At 36.6% G+C, this 20,239-nt stretch overlaps 1 protein-coding gene across 2 annotated transcripts in view; it reads left to right on the top strand.

The window, feature by feature from the left end:
• IL1RAPL1 (interleukin 1 receptor accessory protein like 1) overlaps positions 1–20,239 on the top strand; it is a 921,392-nt gene that overhangs the window by 196,928 nt on the left and 704,225 nt on the right. For both annotated transcript variants that reach the window (XM_072137921.1, XM_072137922.1), the window contains exon 2: positions 1,620–1,725. In XM_072137921.1, the coding sequence (XP_071994022.1) occupies positions 1,644–1,725 (82 nt within the window). In that variant the 5' untranslated portion in view covers positions 1,620–1,643. The remainder of the gene's footprint in view (positions 1–1,619; positions 1,726–20,239) is intronic.

The following is a 20,239-nucleotide window of genomic DNA, read 5'->3' as shown; positions in this document are numbered from 1 at the left end:
AAAGGGAGTACTTATCATGGCTTGTTGTTTTCAGCCTTGATTTAGTTGAAATTCACAGTGCAGAGCCTGGAATTGAGACTACTCTGCCCTTTCCGCAAGTGGAGCAGGGAGAGGCCAGTGTTGGGCCATGCAGTAGGCCGGTGCAGGGTTTGGACGCCTGTGTTATGGGTGTAATTGCCGGAAACATCATGAATCTGGACACATCATGTGCCCACAATATGATCAGGAGGCTCTGTCGGGTGCTCGGGTGCGGGGTTCAGGGTTTGGCTCATACGCTGGGCTTGATGCACCAATGTATGTTACATCTTCCCAAAACGTTTAGATTATCCACATATCCATTATTCATCTTGGCCTTAGAAAGTCTGATGCATTTAATTTATTATAATGATTTGCAGTAGTTAGATCAAAGGGACAGAATGGGACAGAAGGAACGAGTGTACAGAAATGAAGTGTGAACTGTGGTAGACTGTCTCTATAGTACTAGTGTTTATATATGAATGTGATATTTTTATTTCTACAGACATTCCAAGGTAAAATATCCATTAATTATCCATTAAATATCAAATATTCCAAATATTTTATGTACTCAATATATTGCAACATAGTAAATGTTTACATTTTTAATAAATTATCTTTTCTTGATTTCTCTAAGTATAATTATTTAGTTCTAAAATGTAATTTGGGTTTATAAATAAATATTTGCTACGACATTTGGATGCATAATATGAACCATCAGTCTACCACAATCCACAGTAGTTGAGTTCATTCTTAAAGGTTCAGGTTCAATTTAAAATAAAAAAAATTATAGTATATATATATATATATATATAGTATTGCTATTAACCAAACCTCTTCTCTGTGAAGCGGTAACATTTCCATTTATGTTTTGCCATGTTGTCGAAAATGTTTATATTTTCCTGCAAATCGGTGTCTATAAAGATCATTCATATACTGACGCATCATTTGTTAATGCATGATGTCAGCGCCGCCCACCTGCTATATGTATCAAAAGACTCCGGCCTCTGCAGGCCAACCGTGTTGTTAGACAGGACCTACCTATAACCTGTGCCAGTTCCTGGTGCCCAAACAGAAATGCCCCATGATAGCCTACTCCACAGCCCAGCACAGCCCCCTTCACACCCATTGGTCTTTCAACAGGATTTTCAACTCCAACAAAGCTTGTATAAGCCTTGATAAAGGACCACCCCTTGTTTCTACATCTCAAACCATCTTTTCAAGAGGTCATGGGTGTCAGGACAAATTTGGCCAATGAAAGTATGGATAATTAATGCTTGAGTGATTGAAATAATTCTGTGTTTTAATGGCTCTTTAATTTGCATTCTGACTTGACATTCAGTATATTTTGATGGGCCTATGGCCACACCACCCTGGCCACGCCTGATTTTGTCAGTCTATTTTGGTGGGTCTATTAGTTAACACATTATTGATTCTTTACTTTATTACTAGGAATAAATATCAACTTATTTACTCTTTCACTTTTTGCAAAACTTAGTAGAAGTAGATACAACCAAAAATGTCAATGTGCTTACTCTGTTTTGTCAGCTTGGTAGAAAGTTTTTAATATTCTGTATGTAATAAAATGTCCTTCTTTTTTTCAGAGACCTGTTTTTGAGAGTTGCAAGATGAAAGCTCCTATTCCACATTTGATCCTCTTTTATGTTACCCTGGCACAAAGCTTAAAAGTTGTTACTAAAAGAGGTTCTGGTAAGTGCATTTGTTTTGTTTATTTTTGCTGGTGGTTTCTTGTCTGTTGCCAATGGTCTTGACATTGACAGTCGTAACCCAAGGTTCCAAGTAATAGTTGAGTTTAAGGAAGTTTTAATGAATATGTACAATAGCTAAAAGTAATTGGCTTTATAGTTTCATTGTAATGACTGCACCCATTAGTTTTGATGACATGGTCTTGTAGAGGTTACATGGATACATGATGTTTAGTTGATGGTCAAGGATTTTCCTTACCATTCCTATACCATTACGAAGAATTTAATTGTTCTATTGTTTTTGAATTGTTGGTATGTATTGGTATTAAAATATTGACAACTTTATCGCATGAATTGGAGAAAAATTTGGAAAAAGTGTTCTGTGGGAATTTAGTGTTGCATGTTTGAATGTACCCTGTTCTTTTCCAAATACTTGTTAAAGGAAAGACTTACCCCAAGCTATTAATTACCTTTCATTAGGACATGTCATTAATTGCTTATTGCGGGCATGTCTCCTGGTACCTCCACAATCCAACAGCTATTTACACTATGTTTAGAGAAACTGTAACGTCTGCCCAATAGATAGTTCATCAATAGTTTGTGGCTGTAGAACTTGTTTTAAAGGACATCTACCACCAAGATCAAGGATTGCAAACAAAGCCATTTACATACTGGAGTGCAACCCCTCTGGCCAGATCTGCTTTTATTTAAGCTTCCTGTGCCCTTATTTTTAAGGAGCTAAGGCTTTAAAAAATTATGCAAATAAGCCTGAGGGACTCCCAGCTACATTAACATGTATGAAGCTCGGAGCCCCTCAGGCTCATTGGCAAAATTCTAAAAGCCTTTAAAAAAGAACAGAGCAGAAGAAGCTAAAAGAAGAGCAAATCCTGCCAGAGGAGGCACATACCAGTATGTAAGTGGGCCTGGTTTACAATACTTGATCCCGGTGGTATATCTCCTTTAAGTTTGTTTTAGGCTGGAATTACATAACAAATAAGGAAACAAAAATGAAAATAACAATAAAATAAAGTAATTACTCAACAGAATATTTACTACATAAACATGGTCAGTTTAAGTTACCATATTGTACCCCCTAATACCTACAGAGTTGTGTATTTCCTTGTATAATGTAACATATTAATACAATTTGTAAGATAAATAATTTGTTGATCTAGAGAGAAAAAGCCCCAGCCATGAAGAAGTCAATCCATCATCAAAATCAAAGATGAAAAACCATGGATACTTATTTATAGATCCAGGCACTGTGAAAGTGGTGATCTTTATATTTGCCTCCTTTCTTCTAAAATCAACATTTACAATTATGATAATGTGCAAGAAGAGCACTAGGGGTGTTACCAGAGTGCCTTGTTCCTTCAGCATTTCCCCTCCCTCTGCCTGTTCTAATATACATTTTGCAGTAAAAGGAGGAAGTATTCATGCTTATTGTAACAGCCTGTGAAGCTAAAGCATGGGGAGGCTCTGGTAACACCCATAAAAGCCCTTTGGACTCATTAGCATCATTTTAAATACTGTCATAGTGCCTGGATCCACGAGAAAGTACTACTTTATCATGCTTGATTTTGATGGTAGATTTCCTTTAAATTGATGGATTGAGATTTGGATGTGAATTAAACGTTAGGAAACCTAACTGATCCGTGTTCTAGTAAAACCTAGACAGGAACAAGGAAAGACTGATGTACGTCTAAGGGCTATATTTCTCAAACTGAAAATAGATTCAGATAGTTTTCTAGATATAACTATGGCACTTCTTTTTCTGACCTGTTTTATCTTAATGTACACCTACTTGTGATGTTTGATCACATATTTTAATTCCATGGGATAAAGAATTTGTTTTACTTCTCCCTTTGGAGTGCTGGCTAAAACTTACATCATCAAATGGATTATATAGAGACCATGGGGGAGATTTATCTTCTCTCAATCTAGTTTTTAAGCCAGTCTAGTATCTGTTTTGACTAATTTGTCTTTGTATGTTTTTTTTCCTTGAGTTTGTTAGGGCTTGTGTTTGTTAGGCCAACATGTCTGTCGTGTGCAAATATTTGCACAAAAAGATGCAAAGTTGTTGTCCTGTTTCTTTCAGCCAAGTTTGCCAGCTTAGACTAGGGAAGCTTTTGTACAGTTTTTGTGACTTTTATGAAATTCGTAGCTGATGAGGTACAACTAAGTTGAGTCTAAACAGCTGGATTTGTTAGATAAATAAAGGAGAACCCATCTTAAATCCATGCACCACGAGTTGTGATGTATATTAGGAAAAGTCACAGTAAAATGCACAAAAAAAACTCCCCCATGTTTCCAGGGCTAAAAAAATAATCAGTTGTGTGAATGAACACTAAGGCTTCTTTCACAATGTTAATGAATGTGTTAACAATGCATTTTGGTAAACGCAAATGTCAACAGCAATGTAATCCAAGGACTGCACACGTTGTACAGATGGGGAGCCAATGAACTATATCAAAATATGATGTAATGACTTCTTGTCTGTTGACAGAAGTGTAGCAGTTAATACAGTGTTGATGCTGTGGTCCTGCCAACAGAGGGGTCCTTTTAGGACCAAGGGCCCCCTATCCATATAAGATGTGCTATCCATGGGAGGGGTCTGACATATGACTCATACAGAAAACATATTTTTTCTTAAATATATTGTCTTCATGTTTTTGTTTCATAAGTTTTTTTATTATTATGGATAAAATAATAATTATTTTTTTTCTAAGAAGAAACTATACGAAACTAGATACTGTAAAAATACAATATGCAATCTTAGCAATATAAAGTTTTCAATACATAAGCGTATTTGCATTTTGCCCTTTGAAGACTAGGTTTTTCTGCGTTTTCTACATAAGGGCTTATTATATGTGGTACCAAATAATATTCTGTACTGTGTACTTGGAAGAAGGATAGAAAAATTCCAACTGCGATGCAAAAAAACTCAGTTCCACCATTTTTTATGGCCTTTGTTTCTACTGCTTTCACTTTTTCATACTTTGGTGTATGAAATGGATATTGGTTTCATTTTATTCTGAATAAGCTGAAGTTTTTATTGATACCATTAAAACAACTGTATGATGTTTTGGGTACTTTTGATAAACATTTGTAAAAAAGAAAAAAAAAAGGGAAAAAGGTGGTTATTCAGTATATAACAATACAACATTGAACATGGAAGTTTATTTTTTGTACAAACTTCTTCTTTGTTATAGTCCACCTCCAACAGTCTGTAACAGAGAATGCTGATTGATAGATATAATGCCCATTGCAGGCTCCCAGCTATCAGAGCAACTGATGACATCACTGGGGCTGCAATCATTGGCCCAGAAGGTGGCACCTATGTGGGGCACTGAATAAGTGCCACCTTCGGTTTTGATTGTGGCACTTATCAGATTTACTGCCATGATTGGCGCTGTATGTGGAGAGGGCCCTACCCTTCAGCAATTCCAATTGTTTAGGTAAAATCCACTTGTAAATTATATCCAGATTATAAAAGTTTGGGGAAGCCCCATCCAGCAATTGAGACATTGCTCAAGTCAGAAAGTACTGTTGCAGATGATGTCACTAGGTATGGCTAGCCCGAAAGTCCAAAATGTAGGAATTTTGGTCTTTAAGGCTAGCCGTCAATAACATCATCTGCAATATTTTTCTATTTAGACATATAGGGGCAGATTTACTTACCCGGTCCGTTCGCGATCCAGCGGCGCGTTCTCTGCGCTGGATTCGGGTCCGGCCGGGATTCATCAAGGTAGTTCCTCCGACGTCCACCAGGTGGCGCTGCTGTGCTGAAGTTCCCTGAAATGCACTGAAGTTCACGATCCTGTCCTGGTTGAAGGTGAGTGCAAGCTCCGCGACACAATTTCCTTTTTTAAATGCGGCGGTTTTTCCGAATCTGTCGGGTTTTTGTTCGGCCACGCCCCCCGATTTCCGTCGCGTGCATGCCGGTGCCGATGCGCCACAATCCGATTGCGTGCGCCAAAATCCCGGGGCAATTCATGTACAATCGGCGCAAATCGGAAATATTCGGGTAACACGTCGGGAAAACACAAATCGGGCCCTTAGTAAATGACCCCCATAGTATTAACTATAACAATGTCTTCACCAAAGTCTGTTCTATCTATTGCTATTACTATAATAAATTATTTCATGTCAATATTCCAATTTAAGATTTCTCCGAGTGATTTAAAGAATTAATTTGAACTTTAAATTTTTAAAATCTTTTTCCCCCTCCAAAAAATAATAATGAATGAAAAATAAACTATTGATGACTTTTATATTATTTAAAAATAATAAATGATACAGGTTTATTACAAATGACCGAGTCTTTGAAGCAATAATGACAAACGTGTGTCTCCTTTGGCTCTGTTTCCATAGTAATTGAACTAAATACTTTTTCTCATAGTTTGTTTCCATGGTTATGTACAGTACAGTACATTCATATTGAAAGTCTGAAATGCCCTCGAACATTCATTGCTGCTGTTCTTGACAATGACTGTGGCATTCTTCATCAGATGACCCAGAATTGTGGTAAAAAGCTAAGCCTTTGTCATTTGAATTCCTTTATCATGTGATTCAATGTGTTCTCCACAGGATGACTTAAAACATAAATATACCAGAATATGTCCTTTGTTAGGATTCTAAAGCAAATCTTCCTCCATATTTAGATTTGTATAAGCAGGAAAAAGCAACTCAATGATATTGTTGATCACTATGTACTGACTCAGGTTCAAAGGAAGAAGATTAGTTAAGTAGTTGGAAAATATTAATTTTATTAAAAATTAGAGATTAGAGGGCCTCTCCTAGTTTAGGATGTGTGATCAAACGACATAGGACTAAATTATGACACTCTTCCGATCAGCTGTATGAAGAGACACATTGTTCAGGTGAGTACTGGGACCTCTTAACATCTCATAAAGCATAGCACATTTTATGGCAAAATGATCTGTACCTCTTGTAATTAGGTGTGCAACAGTCTCAGGATCCAACCCCTTTGACTAAAGTAAGAGAAATTGGCTGTACACAACATGTTTTGAAATTTTCAAATTAATTGTAGGAGCGTGGACGTTTCGGCCCCCTGGGCCTTTGTCAAACACAATGATGGTATTGGGTGCTGTGTGTATTGTGCATATAGCTCGACTATATACCCTCATTGTGTTTAACAAAGGCCCAGGGGGCTGAAACGTCCACACTCCTACAATAAATTTTGAAATGGATTTAAAAACAAGTGGTACACAGCCTATTTCTCTAACATTGTATGGCAAAAGAGGGAATGATTAGGTGACAGCACTCATGCGATGTGACATCACTGGGTTGCAAAGTCCAAAAAGGAGAGGAAAAAGAGAGAAAACAACTTTTAATAATGTAATATATATTTAATCCTTCGAGGAATATTAGTAGAAAGTAAGATGTTCACCTTTTGAGGTTGTGAAAAATCACAACACCAAATTTGCATAAACGGATGGCTTCCTGCCCTGTGGATGTTTCTGATTCCACATGGCTTTAGGCCCGAGTGAGTATGCTATAAACAGTGGTTTGGATGGCTCCCGATCTTGATGCAAAAAGAAAATCAACATAGCAGGTGCAGATCATAATACACAACAGACAAGTGAAGGAGGAGCACAATGAGTAGTGGATCCATCCTTCACCTGTCTGTGCTGTATTGTAGTCTACCCCTTCTTTTTGCATCAAAACATTATTTTTGGCTTAAAAAGTGGAAACTCACTAGCTTTAAAGAGGTTTTCCCACAAAAGAAAATTCTCACATTTCTATCTCCTAGTGATGTTAACACAATAAAGATCAAGTTAACCCGTTACTTTATAATTTTACTCAGTTTTATTGCTGTTTTATTGCCTATCTCTCAATTGTCTGCTCAATGCAGAATCCCAGGGTGTGGGCAGTGCCTCTCTTAGCAGACACATAATGACCCATCTAGTTTTGTGGGGTGACAATGTGGTTAGATTATCAGGTTACAGATGTAAATGCACTTTCATTTGGCTTCTGACATTGTACTAACACATTGACAAATAGAAAGAGGGATGAGACAGATCAGAGATGCATGAGATGATTGATTACACAGAGGCTAATAGACCATTACACTGTGAGCTATGCTACATCTCAAAGACATGTGCCTGCCTCCCACTTCCCCCGGATCTCCTTGTAGCTTGTTGTTTACAGTCTCTTTCTCTACACACCATGTGCTGGGAGGATGTAATCAGTGAGAGACAGAGACAGATAGAGATGTCATCTGCACAATCTCACACAGAAATCCAAGATGACGGCCCTAAGTCAGAAGATAATAGGTTGTATCTAGGGGCAACTGAAATTGTGTACAGCAGGGCTGATAGAGACAGGTTGGACTTATATTTGTGAAATGCTGCATTTTTGTTAATAGCAGTGAATCAGAGAATGTGCTATTTTGTTATCCTGAGTACACATAAGAAACTTGTCTTTGTGGGAATACCGCTTTAAGACACTTGACACAGTGTTTCAGACCCCCATTTGATCACCCCACCAATAGATCAACAGAAATTCAGTAGCCCCCATTTTAAATCTACTATAATAGTTTGCAAGGAAATATGGCAATCTATGCACTGTTATTGTCAGCCATATTCATAGCATTAAGAGAAACACATTGAAAACACAAAGGAAACCTTGTCTACTTGTACAGTGTTCCTAAATATAAATGAACTGTATTCTCCAAGTGGTTTGCTGATCTCCTGCCTTATTGATATTTTCTGTATCTTGTATATAACATCTTAAAAGGGAGGTCTGTCGATAGCAGCTAAATTCAAGATCACTTAATGTAAAACCCTTAGGAAAAAATCAACAGAACAAATTCCCTGATGCCTTATTTCGTGTGTCTGATTATTTGACTTCTGACCTTCCTTTATTGAAGAAAACGAAAATTTACAGTGCCTAAGAACATGAAGAATAACATGTATATAAAAGGTTAAAACATAAATAAAATATATCAAATATATGCTTGGGTCTACGAAGAAAATGTTAAGTTTTTTTTTTCAATACTTAAGAACTCATGTGTATTAGTTTATTAGAGTTGGCTAATCAAATACAGCAGGTTTCATAATATATGAAAACTATAGCGATGAACTAATTTTTTGAGCTATTCCCAACTTGTAATTATACCCATGTTAGAACTTTTGAATTTTTATTATTATAATCATTATTAGTTATGTATATAGTATTATTGATTCAATGGTGTTATATATATATATACATCACATAAGGTCAGAACAAATGGAAGAACAAAAAACACAAAACTCTGAAAGCCAGTAGTCTTGTCACATTGACAGTTCTGTTCAGCTTTGGGTTCAGCATCCGGACCCACATCCCCACTAATAACACTAGCAATTGGTGCTGCCATCGATCTCAGTTGTTAGCCCATTAAGTGCCATTGGCATGGGAACCTGCATTTTAGGGAGGATTTTTGCTCCCCATGACGTTATCGGGGAATGTCAATCCTTCCCAAAATGGCAGTGCATAAGGGTTGCCAGCATGAAAATCCTGATATGCATGTGCCACATTGATTTAAATTGCCTTCACTAAAATATACATCATGGATAAAGCTTCTATAATTTGTCAGCTCTTTTATTGGTCCTTTTTATTTTTATAATTATTATTATTGTTTATTATTTTTAACATTATTATTATTATTTATATAGCACTTTAATTCTTTGGTGTTTTACATTCAATAATGGATGTGTATACATTGCATAAGGCCATATGTCACAATACTACATTGATCTGGTACAAGTGGAGGGAAGACCCTGCCCCTGAGGGCTCATAAACTTTATGGGAGAGGAAATGTAGACACTAGTGGCGGTATTGCAATTCTTAGCAATCGTAGACAGATAGGTTTTTAGGTTAGGTTTGGAGTTTAGGAACGTGGTATACAGTCTGACGCATTTTGGTAGAGAGTTCCAGAATAAGGCAATACACAAGAGAAGTCCCTGAGATAGTTGTTAGAAAAGTAGCAGAGCGAAGAAGTTCTTGTGAGTATTGGAGATTAAGTGAACGATGGCATTGCCTGATTAGGTCAGAGATATATGGAGGGGGCAGGTTGCGGGCGGCTTTAGTTAATAGTCGTAGTTAATATTTTAAACTGGTTTCCACACATATCATAACCCCTATTTACTTTATCCCTTTGTAGTTATAATATACTTTATTAAGTAAAGCAACTTATGTGTGCCTTTTTACTGTTCTATTAAGTCTATTAATTACAATGATAATTATAAAAGATGAGTGCTAAAAACAACAATAAACCCCTATGAACAATATTTACATTGTCATTATAAAAACCATGTAAATAGTTAAATGACAGTGATAATGTACACATGACTATTAGCCCTTCCATTATTAGTAGTAATAATAATTATTATAATAAATATTGAATAGATAACCTCAAGTCTAGCTTTTGTGAAGATTTTTGGTGTTATGTTCAAGAACATAGTTCCAAATATCTTTTTTATGGAATTTGTGTTTCAATATTTTTTTGATTTTTAACCTGTTAACCTCAACCTTTAACAGATGAGTCAGCATAATCTCGGACAGGACTCCAATTGAATAGTTACATAAGAAAAATAAATGATTTCCTAAGTAACGACTGGCAAATAATTGCTGTGCATATGCAGGCACTGGCATGGTCGCTTACTGACTCACTTTCATATTCAAAGTTTCTAGCTGACCAGTACATGAAACGGGTTTTCAGATCATCTTTCATTAATCTTATTTTGCTAAACAAAAATATAATCAATATTAAATGTTTTCATCTCATTTCAGAACCTGTTTGCACAAATGAAGTAGGACACATTATTGCAGAAATTAATTTTTCCCTGGGTTTTCTACCGTCTTTGAAGTATGTTTCAAGGTTGCATGAAAATTGCCCAATATCAATATTTTTTCAGCCAAGAGGTGTTCTTTGCCAGACTTCTGCAGCTGGCTATTCTTGGTGCCAGCAATCAAGTCTGGCAAAATATAGTTTCAGGCCAAATTTATTTTAGGCTTTATTTCAACTAATTTCCTAATAATATTAATATATCAGTACTTTGTAGAAAAAAAGGGCTTTTGAGATTCACCCACAAAAATAAATTACCGTCTACTATGACAGCCCTACCATGTTTCTTCTGTGAGCAAATACAGGCAGTCCCCGGGTTACGTACAAGATAGATTCTATAGGTTTGTTCTTAAGTTAAACTTGTATGTTAGTCAAAACGGTATACTGTATAATTGTAGATCCAGACAAATAATTTTTGCCCCAGTGACAATTGGAGTTTCCAAATTTTTTGCTGTAATTGGAGCACTGGTCATTGGACTTACAGCTGATCATTGCAGTCTGGGGCTATAGTAAAACATCCAGAGAGCTTCACCAGAGGTCACAGTGGGAGGAGGGGTCCTTATTTAACTATGGGAAGTCTGTAAGTTGGGTGTCCTTAAGTAGGGGGCCGCCTGTACATGTATACTCCATGGAACAGTAATATTAAATTATCATATAATTTTAAAACTCTATGTTAAGCTTTTGTCATATTTTCTCAAAAAAATTAATAAATGATGTCACCAGTACCTGATGAAGAGATAATACAAATGCCACCTTGTTACCTTAAAAATTTGTCCGGCTCCATGTTCTGTACCAGGACCCAAATCCATACCAGTAACACTAGTTATTAGTTCTGGCAAAGGGCGGCGGCATATACATCTCAGCATTGTGTATTGTCCCCATTTACATTAAATGAGACTTGTTTAACACAACTCCTACACAAACAACAGCAAACATAGCTAAATGTAAGAGCAAGAACATTTTATTATAAGAAAAGAAAGTAACACATTGTTAAAGCTATATTGTAAAAAATATAGCAAAACTAGTTAATAAAAAATACTTATAGCAGACAGTCGGATAACTTTGTTTCACTTAGAAGGTTTGTCCACTCTTAGTAAATAATTGATATTGTTTGTGTAATAAAAACATAAACAATTTTCAATGTACTTTCTGTATCAACTTTTCACTGTTTTCTAGTTCTCTGCTTGCTGTTATTCCATAGAAAGCTTTAATGTTTACTTCCAATGGATAGTAACTGGAGCATGATCATGTGATCTCACACAGGTGCACAGCTCACTGTATCACAGATAGTAATCCGTGCTGTGTGTTATAATGAGCCGTGCACCTGTGTGACATCACATGACCAAGGACAGAATTCTTTCCACAGGAAGTAAACAGTGAAGCTTCTTGTGGAATGACAGCAAGCAGAGATTTAGAAAATAGGATTTGATGCAGAAAGTATATTGGAAATTGTATGACTTTTCATTACACAAACAATATCAATTATTTGCTGAAAGAGTAGAATCTCTTTTAGAGCTGAAATATAGGTCTTTATGGACAACTTCACTGTCAATTCCTTTTTGTTGTGCAGTTATTTTGGTAAAGTTATCCTTGTTTTCTAATAAACAGACAGTCCCCGACTTACAGACACCCAACTTACAGATGACCCCTAGTTATAGATGGGCCCCTTAGCCCACTGTAACCTCTGGTGAAGCTTTTTGGATGCTTTACTATAGTCCCAGGCTGTAATCATCAGCTGTAAGGTCTGCACTGAAGCTTTATTGGTAATTCTTCGCATGATAGCACGACATTTTGAAAATCAAATTGTCTCATGGACTAAATTAAATATATATTCAAAAATACAATAATAAAAGTAATACAATTAAAAAATATAACAGTTCTGACTTGCATACAATTTCAACTTCAGTACAAACCTAAATAGCCTATCTTGTATGTAACCCGGGAACTATCTATAAATAGATGTCCACTGTTTGTCTAATTGTATTTGCAATAACAGCAAAAAAGGAGATTACATTTGTTATAAATGGTAGACTATTAGGACAAATCTCACTTTTTGCCCTAAAATGTCATTTGCTTCACCTAATTCAATATGAGTCTAATATGCAGAGGAATAATCATAGCAATATCTTTTGTGCTTAACAGATAGTTATTCCCTGTAGTGGTACACAAGCAAGAAGAAACAGCAATTTTAAACAGATAATCACAAACTTTTATTACTGTGGTCCAAATCCTTGGAGAGACTTTGTAATGGAGTCCACAAAAAGTATATGAGAAGTGACTGCTAATAGTTCCTTGGGAATTTATCAAAAGAACGAAAAATCCCGAATGTTTCTGGCATTTAAAAAATTGTTGCGTGACCTTTTTTCCCGGAATCCTTATTGATACTTTTAGAGACTCTTGGGATATAATAAACAATATTGCTACATTATATGAAAAGACTTTGTTTAAACCGCCTGTAGGGTAGGCATGGGTCAGCGTGATAGAGCATAACAGCCATTTAAAAAAAAGTACACAGCAGCAAATAATACAGAAAAGAGTGAATAAAATGTAAGGTAACAAAGAACAAAAAAACATCTAGCTCTAGTGTGACAAGGAATTAATTACTTAACAATGGCTTGAGAATGGGGGGGGGGCTGAAAATACGGTATCTTCTATAGAAAAAAGGCAGTCAATAGGAACTGTTAGTATTTAAGTGTAGGAATTGACAGTATGTTGGTTACCATGGAAACTTCCATTTCTTTAGGGAAATATGAGTTCACATAAACCAGTATTATTTCTTGATTAGCTGCCTAATGAGGAAGGTTTGCTGTGAGCATTGATGATATGTCCATAAAACATATTGCAAAAGCTAACTGTGCTCTAGTTGTTAGCGATTTTTTTTTTAACCACTGCTGCAAAAATGTGAAAAGCAAACAGACCTGTATATTCTTATCTATCTATGGAGAGCTCTAATAACATGTTCCTATTGATAAAATATATTGATTAAAATCCAATTGCTATAATATACTACCCCACCACATTCTATTCTCCCTGGTTGTTACAAACAGTTACAATAAATAACCAAATAAAACTGAAACACAAGCATTCCACAATATCACAGATACTGGTTTAAAAAATAGAAAGCATTTCCTGTGCTATATTGTCCCACATCAACATATAAAACTTCTTCTATAAAGTGATTTACAGGCAGTCCCCGGGTTACATACAAGATTCTGTAGGTGTGTTCTTTAGTTGAACTTGTATGTAAGTTGGAACTGTATATTTCATATTTTTTTTGGTCCCTGTGACAATTGGATTTTAAAAATGTTGGATTGTCATAAGAACCAGGAATTAACAATAAAGGTTAATTACAGACACCTCTGATAACTGTTATAGCTGGTCATTGTAGCCTAAGGCTAAAGTACAATAAATTACCAACATCCAGAGGTCCGTTTGTAACTAGGGGTCGTCTTTAAGTCGGGTGTTCTTGAGTAGGGGTCCACTTGTACTTGTTTGAAACCTTGAACTGCAGAGCTCTGACCGATAAGATTTACTGTAGCTGAATAAGTCTTGTCACATGACCTTCTGTGTGCACTACTGCTTCATAATTTTGTATTCTTTAAGGGCTAAACAAGAGCATCATCAAAGTTTATAAGATATATAGGATTCAGGACAGCTACAGTGTACTGGAATTTATTGTAAAAAAAAAAGGAAAGTACCAGATTAATAAAGGAGCTATTAAGTTTTGGGGGAAGGCGATCTACCTACAATTAAAAAAAACAGTGCAAAGATCTCTGAATAATCTTTGCACAACAATTCCTGTAACAGGCCTGTAGTGATGATAAGGACATACACTACTACTTGAGTAAAGAAGGTTACATCATTATCAAAGATAGGGATCCTTAACTGTAAGAACAGCAAGATTCTGGAATTCGCTGGTATCAGATGATGTGATGACTGACACATTGGGGGGATTTATAAACACACTTGCGCCACAATTCTGGAGGTTTTGCGCCAAAAGCACTGTCTAAAATGCCTTGAACCACAGTTATCAAGGCTTTTAGACCTATTTTGGCACTTTTCTGACTTGTCCGATTAAGGAGTGAGGGAAAATGGACTTGACCTCGTGAGAAAGGAGTGTGGCTTGCAGGAAATGGTCCGTGCACCCAAAATTCTGGTGCACAGTTTATACCAACTAAAAGTAATTCTAAAGTAGGAACCAACAGTCTTATACTGCACCAGAATCACAGTAATAAATCTGGCGCAGCAAAAGACAAATGTTTCCAGTAGAAATTGGTGGAACCTGAGACACAAAAAGTCTCAAAAAAAAAAAAAGTTGTGCCTGCCAGAATAGGAAAAACTGAACATGTATCACAAGAAAAACAACATGGTCATACATGAAAAAAAAAGACCTTACAAATGTCTCAATTATACACCAAAGACAAAATAGCACATTTACTTACCCGTCCGAGTCACGATCCCCGATCCGGACTCTCCAATGATGATGCACAGTGCCGCGATCCATGTAGATCCTGCATGTGCTGCTCCCCGCTTAGGTCCGCCGGACTTCACCTTCTTCTTCCCGATGCTTGTAAGTGCTTGGCTTGTGACTCAAATTTAATTGTGACAAAATCTGATTGCGAGCGACACAATCCCTGGCGCGATCCCTAAAAAGTCAGGAAACCCAACGAAAAATGCGGCAGTGGGACCCTTGTCTCAATTATACACCAAAGACAAAAATAACCTAGATACAAGTCCCCAATTTTCCAGCTATAAACAAACTATGGTAATGCTGTCAAATCATTTCCCTTCCTGCAGGTTGCCAGCACCTATCATGATTGTTGCCTCTGGCAAAGCCACCAGTCCCATTTAAATGGTGGTGGCACACTACGTGCTGTCATTTTCCAGAGGATCGTCAATACCCATGACCTCATTGGGGAGCAAAGCACACGCATGGGCCTAAGCATTGCGGTTTTAGTCGACTCATCACCAATTATCACAAAAAGGTGCTTTTTAAAATAGAAATATATTTCTATTCACGCTATTCACGTTACCCAGCAGTGTTAATGTTTAATCTACCACAAAAGAAGTATTAGATTTCCTTTAAGACTAACAATTCCTTTCTTTATTTTTCATGCAAGAAATGTTTTCATATTGTCCTCTAATTGGGTTGGCTGCAATCATAATAATAACTTGAGAGCTTGAATGTCTTTCAAATCATTGAGATCAGTGGATCAGATAATTTCTCAAAAACATAAATTGTCTCTCCAGTCTTATTAACAAGAATTAAGAGCTTCTCTTACTTCCTAACACTTCTCTATGTCTATTTCTGAGGAACCTTTGACAATCCCAAGGAACCTGCCAGCGATAGCTATTATCTAGGCGACACAATGACCAGGTGTACAGATTTATGTTATGTGCAATGAGTTCCTCATGTTCATTGACATTAAGCAATAATTACACCTATCCATTGCAAGTTCACTAAGACATGATAAACAGATTAATAATAATATTATTAATAATAATAATAATAATAATAAAAAATACATCTAAAAACATTTTTTTGGCTTTATGAATTTTAAAAGATCTGATATCTGACATTTCATTATATCTGCTTATACATTCCTCTCCCACCATGCACATTTTAAAGATAGAAAACCTTCTCCAATCAGTCCTTCTTATTTTCTATTAGATAAATTTCCTTCCATTTTAACTACATGTTGGGAGAATTCCCAATGGAAACCCAAAACAGAAGGCTGCAACATATCCAGCTGTATAGTGTAATAAACATTACTGTACAGTCCCTCCCATTTGAATGTGTGGGGGGGGGGGCAAACATTGGCAACAGGCAGTGATTTGCTACTGCCAATGTTCATGGTGTCTTCATAAAAGTAAAGTGACATCAACGAGGAATATATGTTCAGAATGGTTGGGGATGGATGTCATACAGTTGCATCTGTCCTCCATAGGCTATTGTGGCCTCCACTGAACAAATTTAGTTTTTTAACAGCAGGCAATAGGATAAGGGACTTGAGATGCCTCCAAACACCAACATAACCTCCAGGCAGAGAAATGGTACTTATAGACAATTAGAAAATGAGTGAGTCCTTTATCCCTAATAAGATATGATGCAATAAGAAATTCCTACAGTCGAATAATTGTTGACTAGAGATGAGCGAGCATACTCATTCGAGCTTGATGCTCGTTCGAGTATTAGCGCACTCGAAACGGCTTGTTGCTCGGACGAGTATTTTGCCCGCTCGAGTACTGCTCAAATAAATGCAAAATGTATTCTGATAAGTTAGCAGATGTATGGAAACATCTGCAATGTGTTCTTCAGTGAACACAGGATCATTTAAGTGAAGAACACAGTGAAGAACACATTGCAGATGTTTCAATACATCTGCTAACTTATCCGAAGACATGTGTGCCGAACAGTGTTCTTCACAATAGTATGTGAAGAACAATATGTGTGAAGAACACATTGCAGATGTATGAAAACATCTGCAATGTGTTCTATACACATATTGTTCTCCACATACTATTGCGTAGAACACCGTTCTGCACTCATGTCTTCTGATAAGTTAGCAGATGTACGGAAACATCTGCAATGTGTTGTTCAGCGAAGAACACATTGCAGATGTTTCCGTACATCTGCTAACTTATCAGAAGCATAATAGCACCTAGGTAATTTATAAAATCTCAAGTTTATTACAAATATTCTAAAAAATAGCAACTACTCACTTAGGAGCGAAATGCTTTAAATTGTCCTGTTTAACACTGCTGAATACAGTATCAAAGAGATACATACAAATAGACAAACGAGTGAACAAAATTCGGCTAACATCGAGACAAATATATATATATGGGCACAAGATGCTAGGTAACAGATAGGAGATGTACTACTGAGGAATGTGTCGGCCTCAGATTGGCTTAAATTGTACCTTCAACTGATATATGTTGTATCTTACCGTACCAGCATACAATACCCAAAGATGATGTAGGGCTGGGTGGGAGCCTATCGTCTTTCCAGACAGGAGGGTGATGGGTCTTAAAAGGTCTAGCCCTGTGAGGGAGGTGTGATACGTGTTTAGCACAAGGGACAGTTTCTGGGACTGCCCTTGTAAGGACGGGAGTCATGGGGTAATAGGGCTAGACTTTTTAGGACTCATCACCCTCCTTTTTGGAATGACGATAGGCTCCAACCCAGCACTACATCATCTTTGGGTATTGTATGCTGGTACGGTAAGATACAACATATAACAGTTAAAGGTACAATTTAAGCCAATCTGAGGCGGACACATTCCTCAGTAGTACATCTCCTATGTGTTACCTAGTATCTTGTGCCCATATATATATATTTGTCTCAATGTTAGCCGAATTTTGTTCACTTGTTTGTCTATTTGTATGTATCTTTTTGACACTGTATTCAGCGGTGTTAAACAGGACGATTTAAAGCATTTTGCTCCCAAGTGAGTAGTTGCTATTTTTTAGAATATTTGGAATAAACTTGAGATTTTATAAATTACCTAGGTGCTGTTATGCTATGAATTGTTGATGGTAATAACATTTGTGTACATTTTGAGATTTTGGTTGCTATTTCACTAACTTATCAGAAGACATTATTTCTCAATAAAATGACACATTGAAAAATGCATGAGTCTCCCATTGATGTCAATGGGGTTCGTTATTCGAAACGAGCATCGGAAAAAGTCTGTCTCGAATAACGAGCACTCGAGCATTTTAGTGCTCGCTCATCTCTATTGTTGACGTCTAACTTGTATGTTTTGGAGCAATTATCATGAGTGTATCCATGTGTCTTGTCTTGGCCTCAGTACTATACATCTTTTTTTCTAAGTATTTCAAAGTGTTAAATGATATATTTGTCGGCCCTTATTAGACAGTGCAGGTCTATCAGAGATAAAGCGGTATCTCTTTATGTTTAATTGCCGTCTTTATGCTGAACATCTTACATGTGTAAGATAATGAAGGCCATTTGTGAAGACAAGCGATGGACTTTTGATAGTAAAATTGAAACTTAGTGAAATGTTTTAAAGTAAAGCTGAATAGTTGGATGGTGAGATCTTTTGCCTATTTGCTGATCTCCTTTTTATCATTGCCCATTTGCCTATTATCTTTTTTGGACTGAGGAAAGGAAGTTGTGACAGGTAACAAAGCCATGAAAAAAGAAGAGGTATTTTGATAGCAGACTAACTGCGCAAATAAAGTAAGAAATGTGAAAAAATCTCTTTCATACAAAATCTTACACATTAAAGGGAACTTGCCACCCAAACATTAATAGAGTAAGAATAAGTTTCTGGGACTGGTTTCAATATAACGTCATTTATCCATCAAATGCTATTTCTTATTATATTTAAGGTCCTGGAAGGTCATACTCACTGTCTGACTGATCTTTGTGTGCATAGGGGTTTCCCCATCTCGACTATTTATCACAGATCCATAAGATACGTCTATAGTTCTATATAGATAGTTCTATAGTTCTACCTCTGGGACCCTTACCTGCCTAAACTTCTTTCAGCAGCCGGGCTGAACTGAGAGTGTATTGCACATCCTCGACCATTGCCCTTTCAATTATGTAAGAAACAACAACAAAAATAGCCTAATTATTGCACTTCAATAGAGTTGAATGGAGATTAACCGTTAATGTGCAGCAGACTCTGCTGGAAGCAAAAGTCTTCAAAAGTCACAATCAGTTCCAAGCTAATTTCTACACCTGGTCATGGGCAGCGATAGACTTGTGCCCAAATTTGCAACTTTCGAAAAAAAGTTGAAGCTTTCACATCTGTAAACATGTGATAACTGAGGAAACACTGCAGAAAACTAGACAATGGCAAACTTTGAAGGGAGATAGCTTTAGGTGTAAAAATTAAAGACAAAGGCAATTCAAAAGTTTGATACATGTGCCCCAATGTGTTGCAAGGTACCTAGTGCAGAATTAGCAAAAACTATTGTTCTGCTGCTAGTTGTACTCCAGACCGTTTCTTTTTGATCTGGGATCTGTGGGTGGTAGCCCAGACGGCTTCCAGTGTGGAGGAGGAATAGCTCTGTTTGTGTGTCATGTGAATGGTTGTGTGTTCTCCGCCTTAGGGAAGGGATAACCTTTACTGGTTGTAATTATCCTACGTTTATATTTTTGTGCTGATTCTCCATCTTCTATGATAGTACCATGTACTTCTCTGAGGTGGATGTTTTGCCTTTCATACACTGAAAATAAAGTCTTTAAAAAAAAACAGCTACAGGCGGTCCCCTTAAGAACACCTGACCTACAGACGACCCCTAGTTACAAACGGACCTCTAGATGTTGGTAATTTACTGTACTTTAGCCTTAGGCTACAATAAACAGCTATAACAGTTATCAAAGGTGTCTGTAACTAAGCTTTATTGTTTATTGTTACAGAAACTAAAAAAATTTTGTCTGGGGTTACAATTATAAAATATATAGGTCTGACTTACATACAAATTCAACTTAAGAAGAAACCTATCGTGTATGTTACCCAGAGGACTGCCTGTATTCTTCTGCTTCAGATTTATCACTGTGTTAAGAAATTTGAAGCAGTTTATAACTCACAAGTTCTATTTTGCATCATTTATTAGTTGGTCTATTATTTGCATTTAAATCTGGTACACCGTCTTCCTTTGTTGCTGCACCGATAGTTTTATGAGGAAA

This window comes from Engystomops pustulosus, chromosome 2, assembly GCF_040894005.1.
Source record: "Engystomops pustulosus chromosome 2, aEngPut4.maternal, whole genome shotgun sequence".
Classification (NCBI taxonomy): Eukaryota; Metazoa; Chordata; class Amphibia; order Anura; family Leptodactylidae; genus Engystomops; species Engystomops pustulosus.
This window is presented reverse-complemented; position numbering and strand designations above follow the sequence as displayed.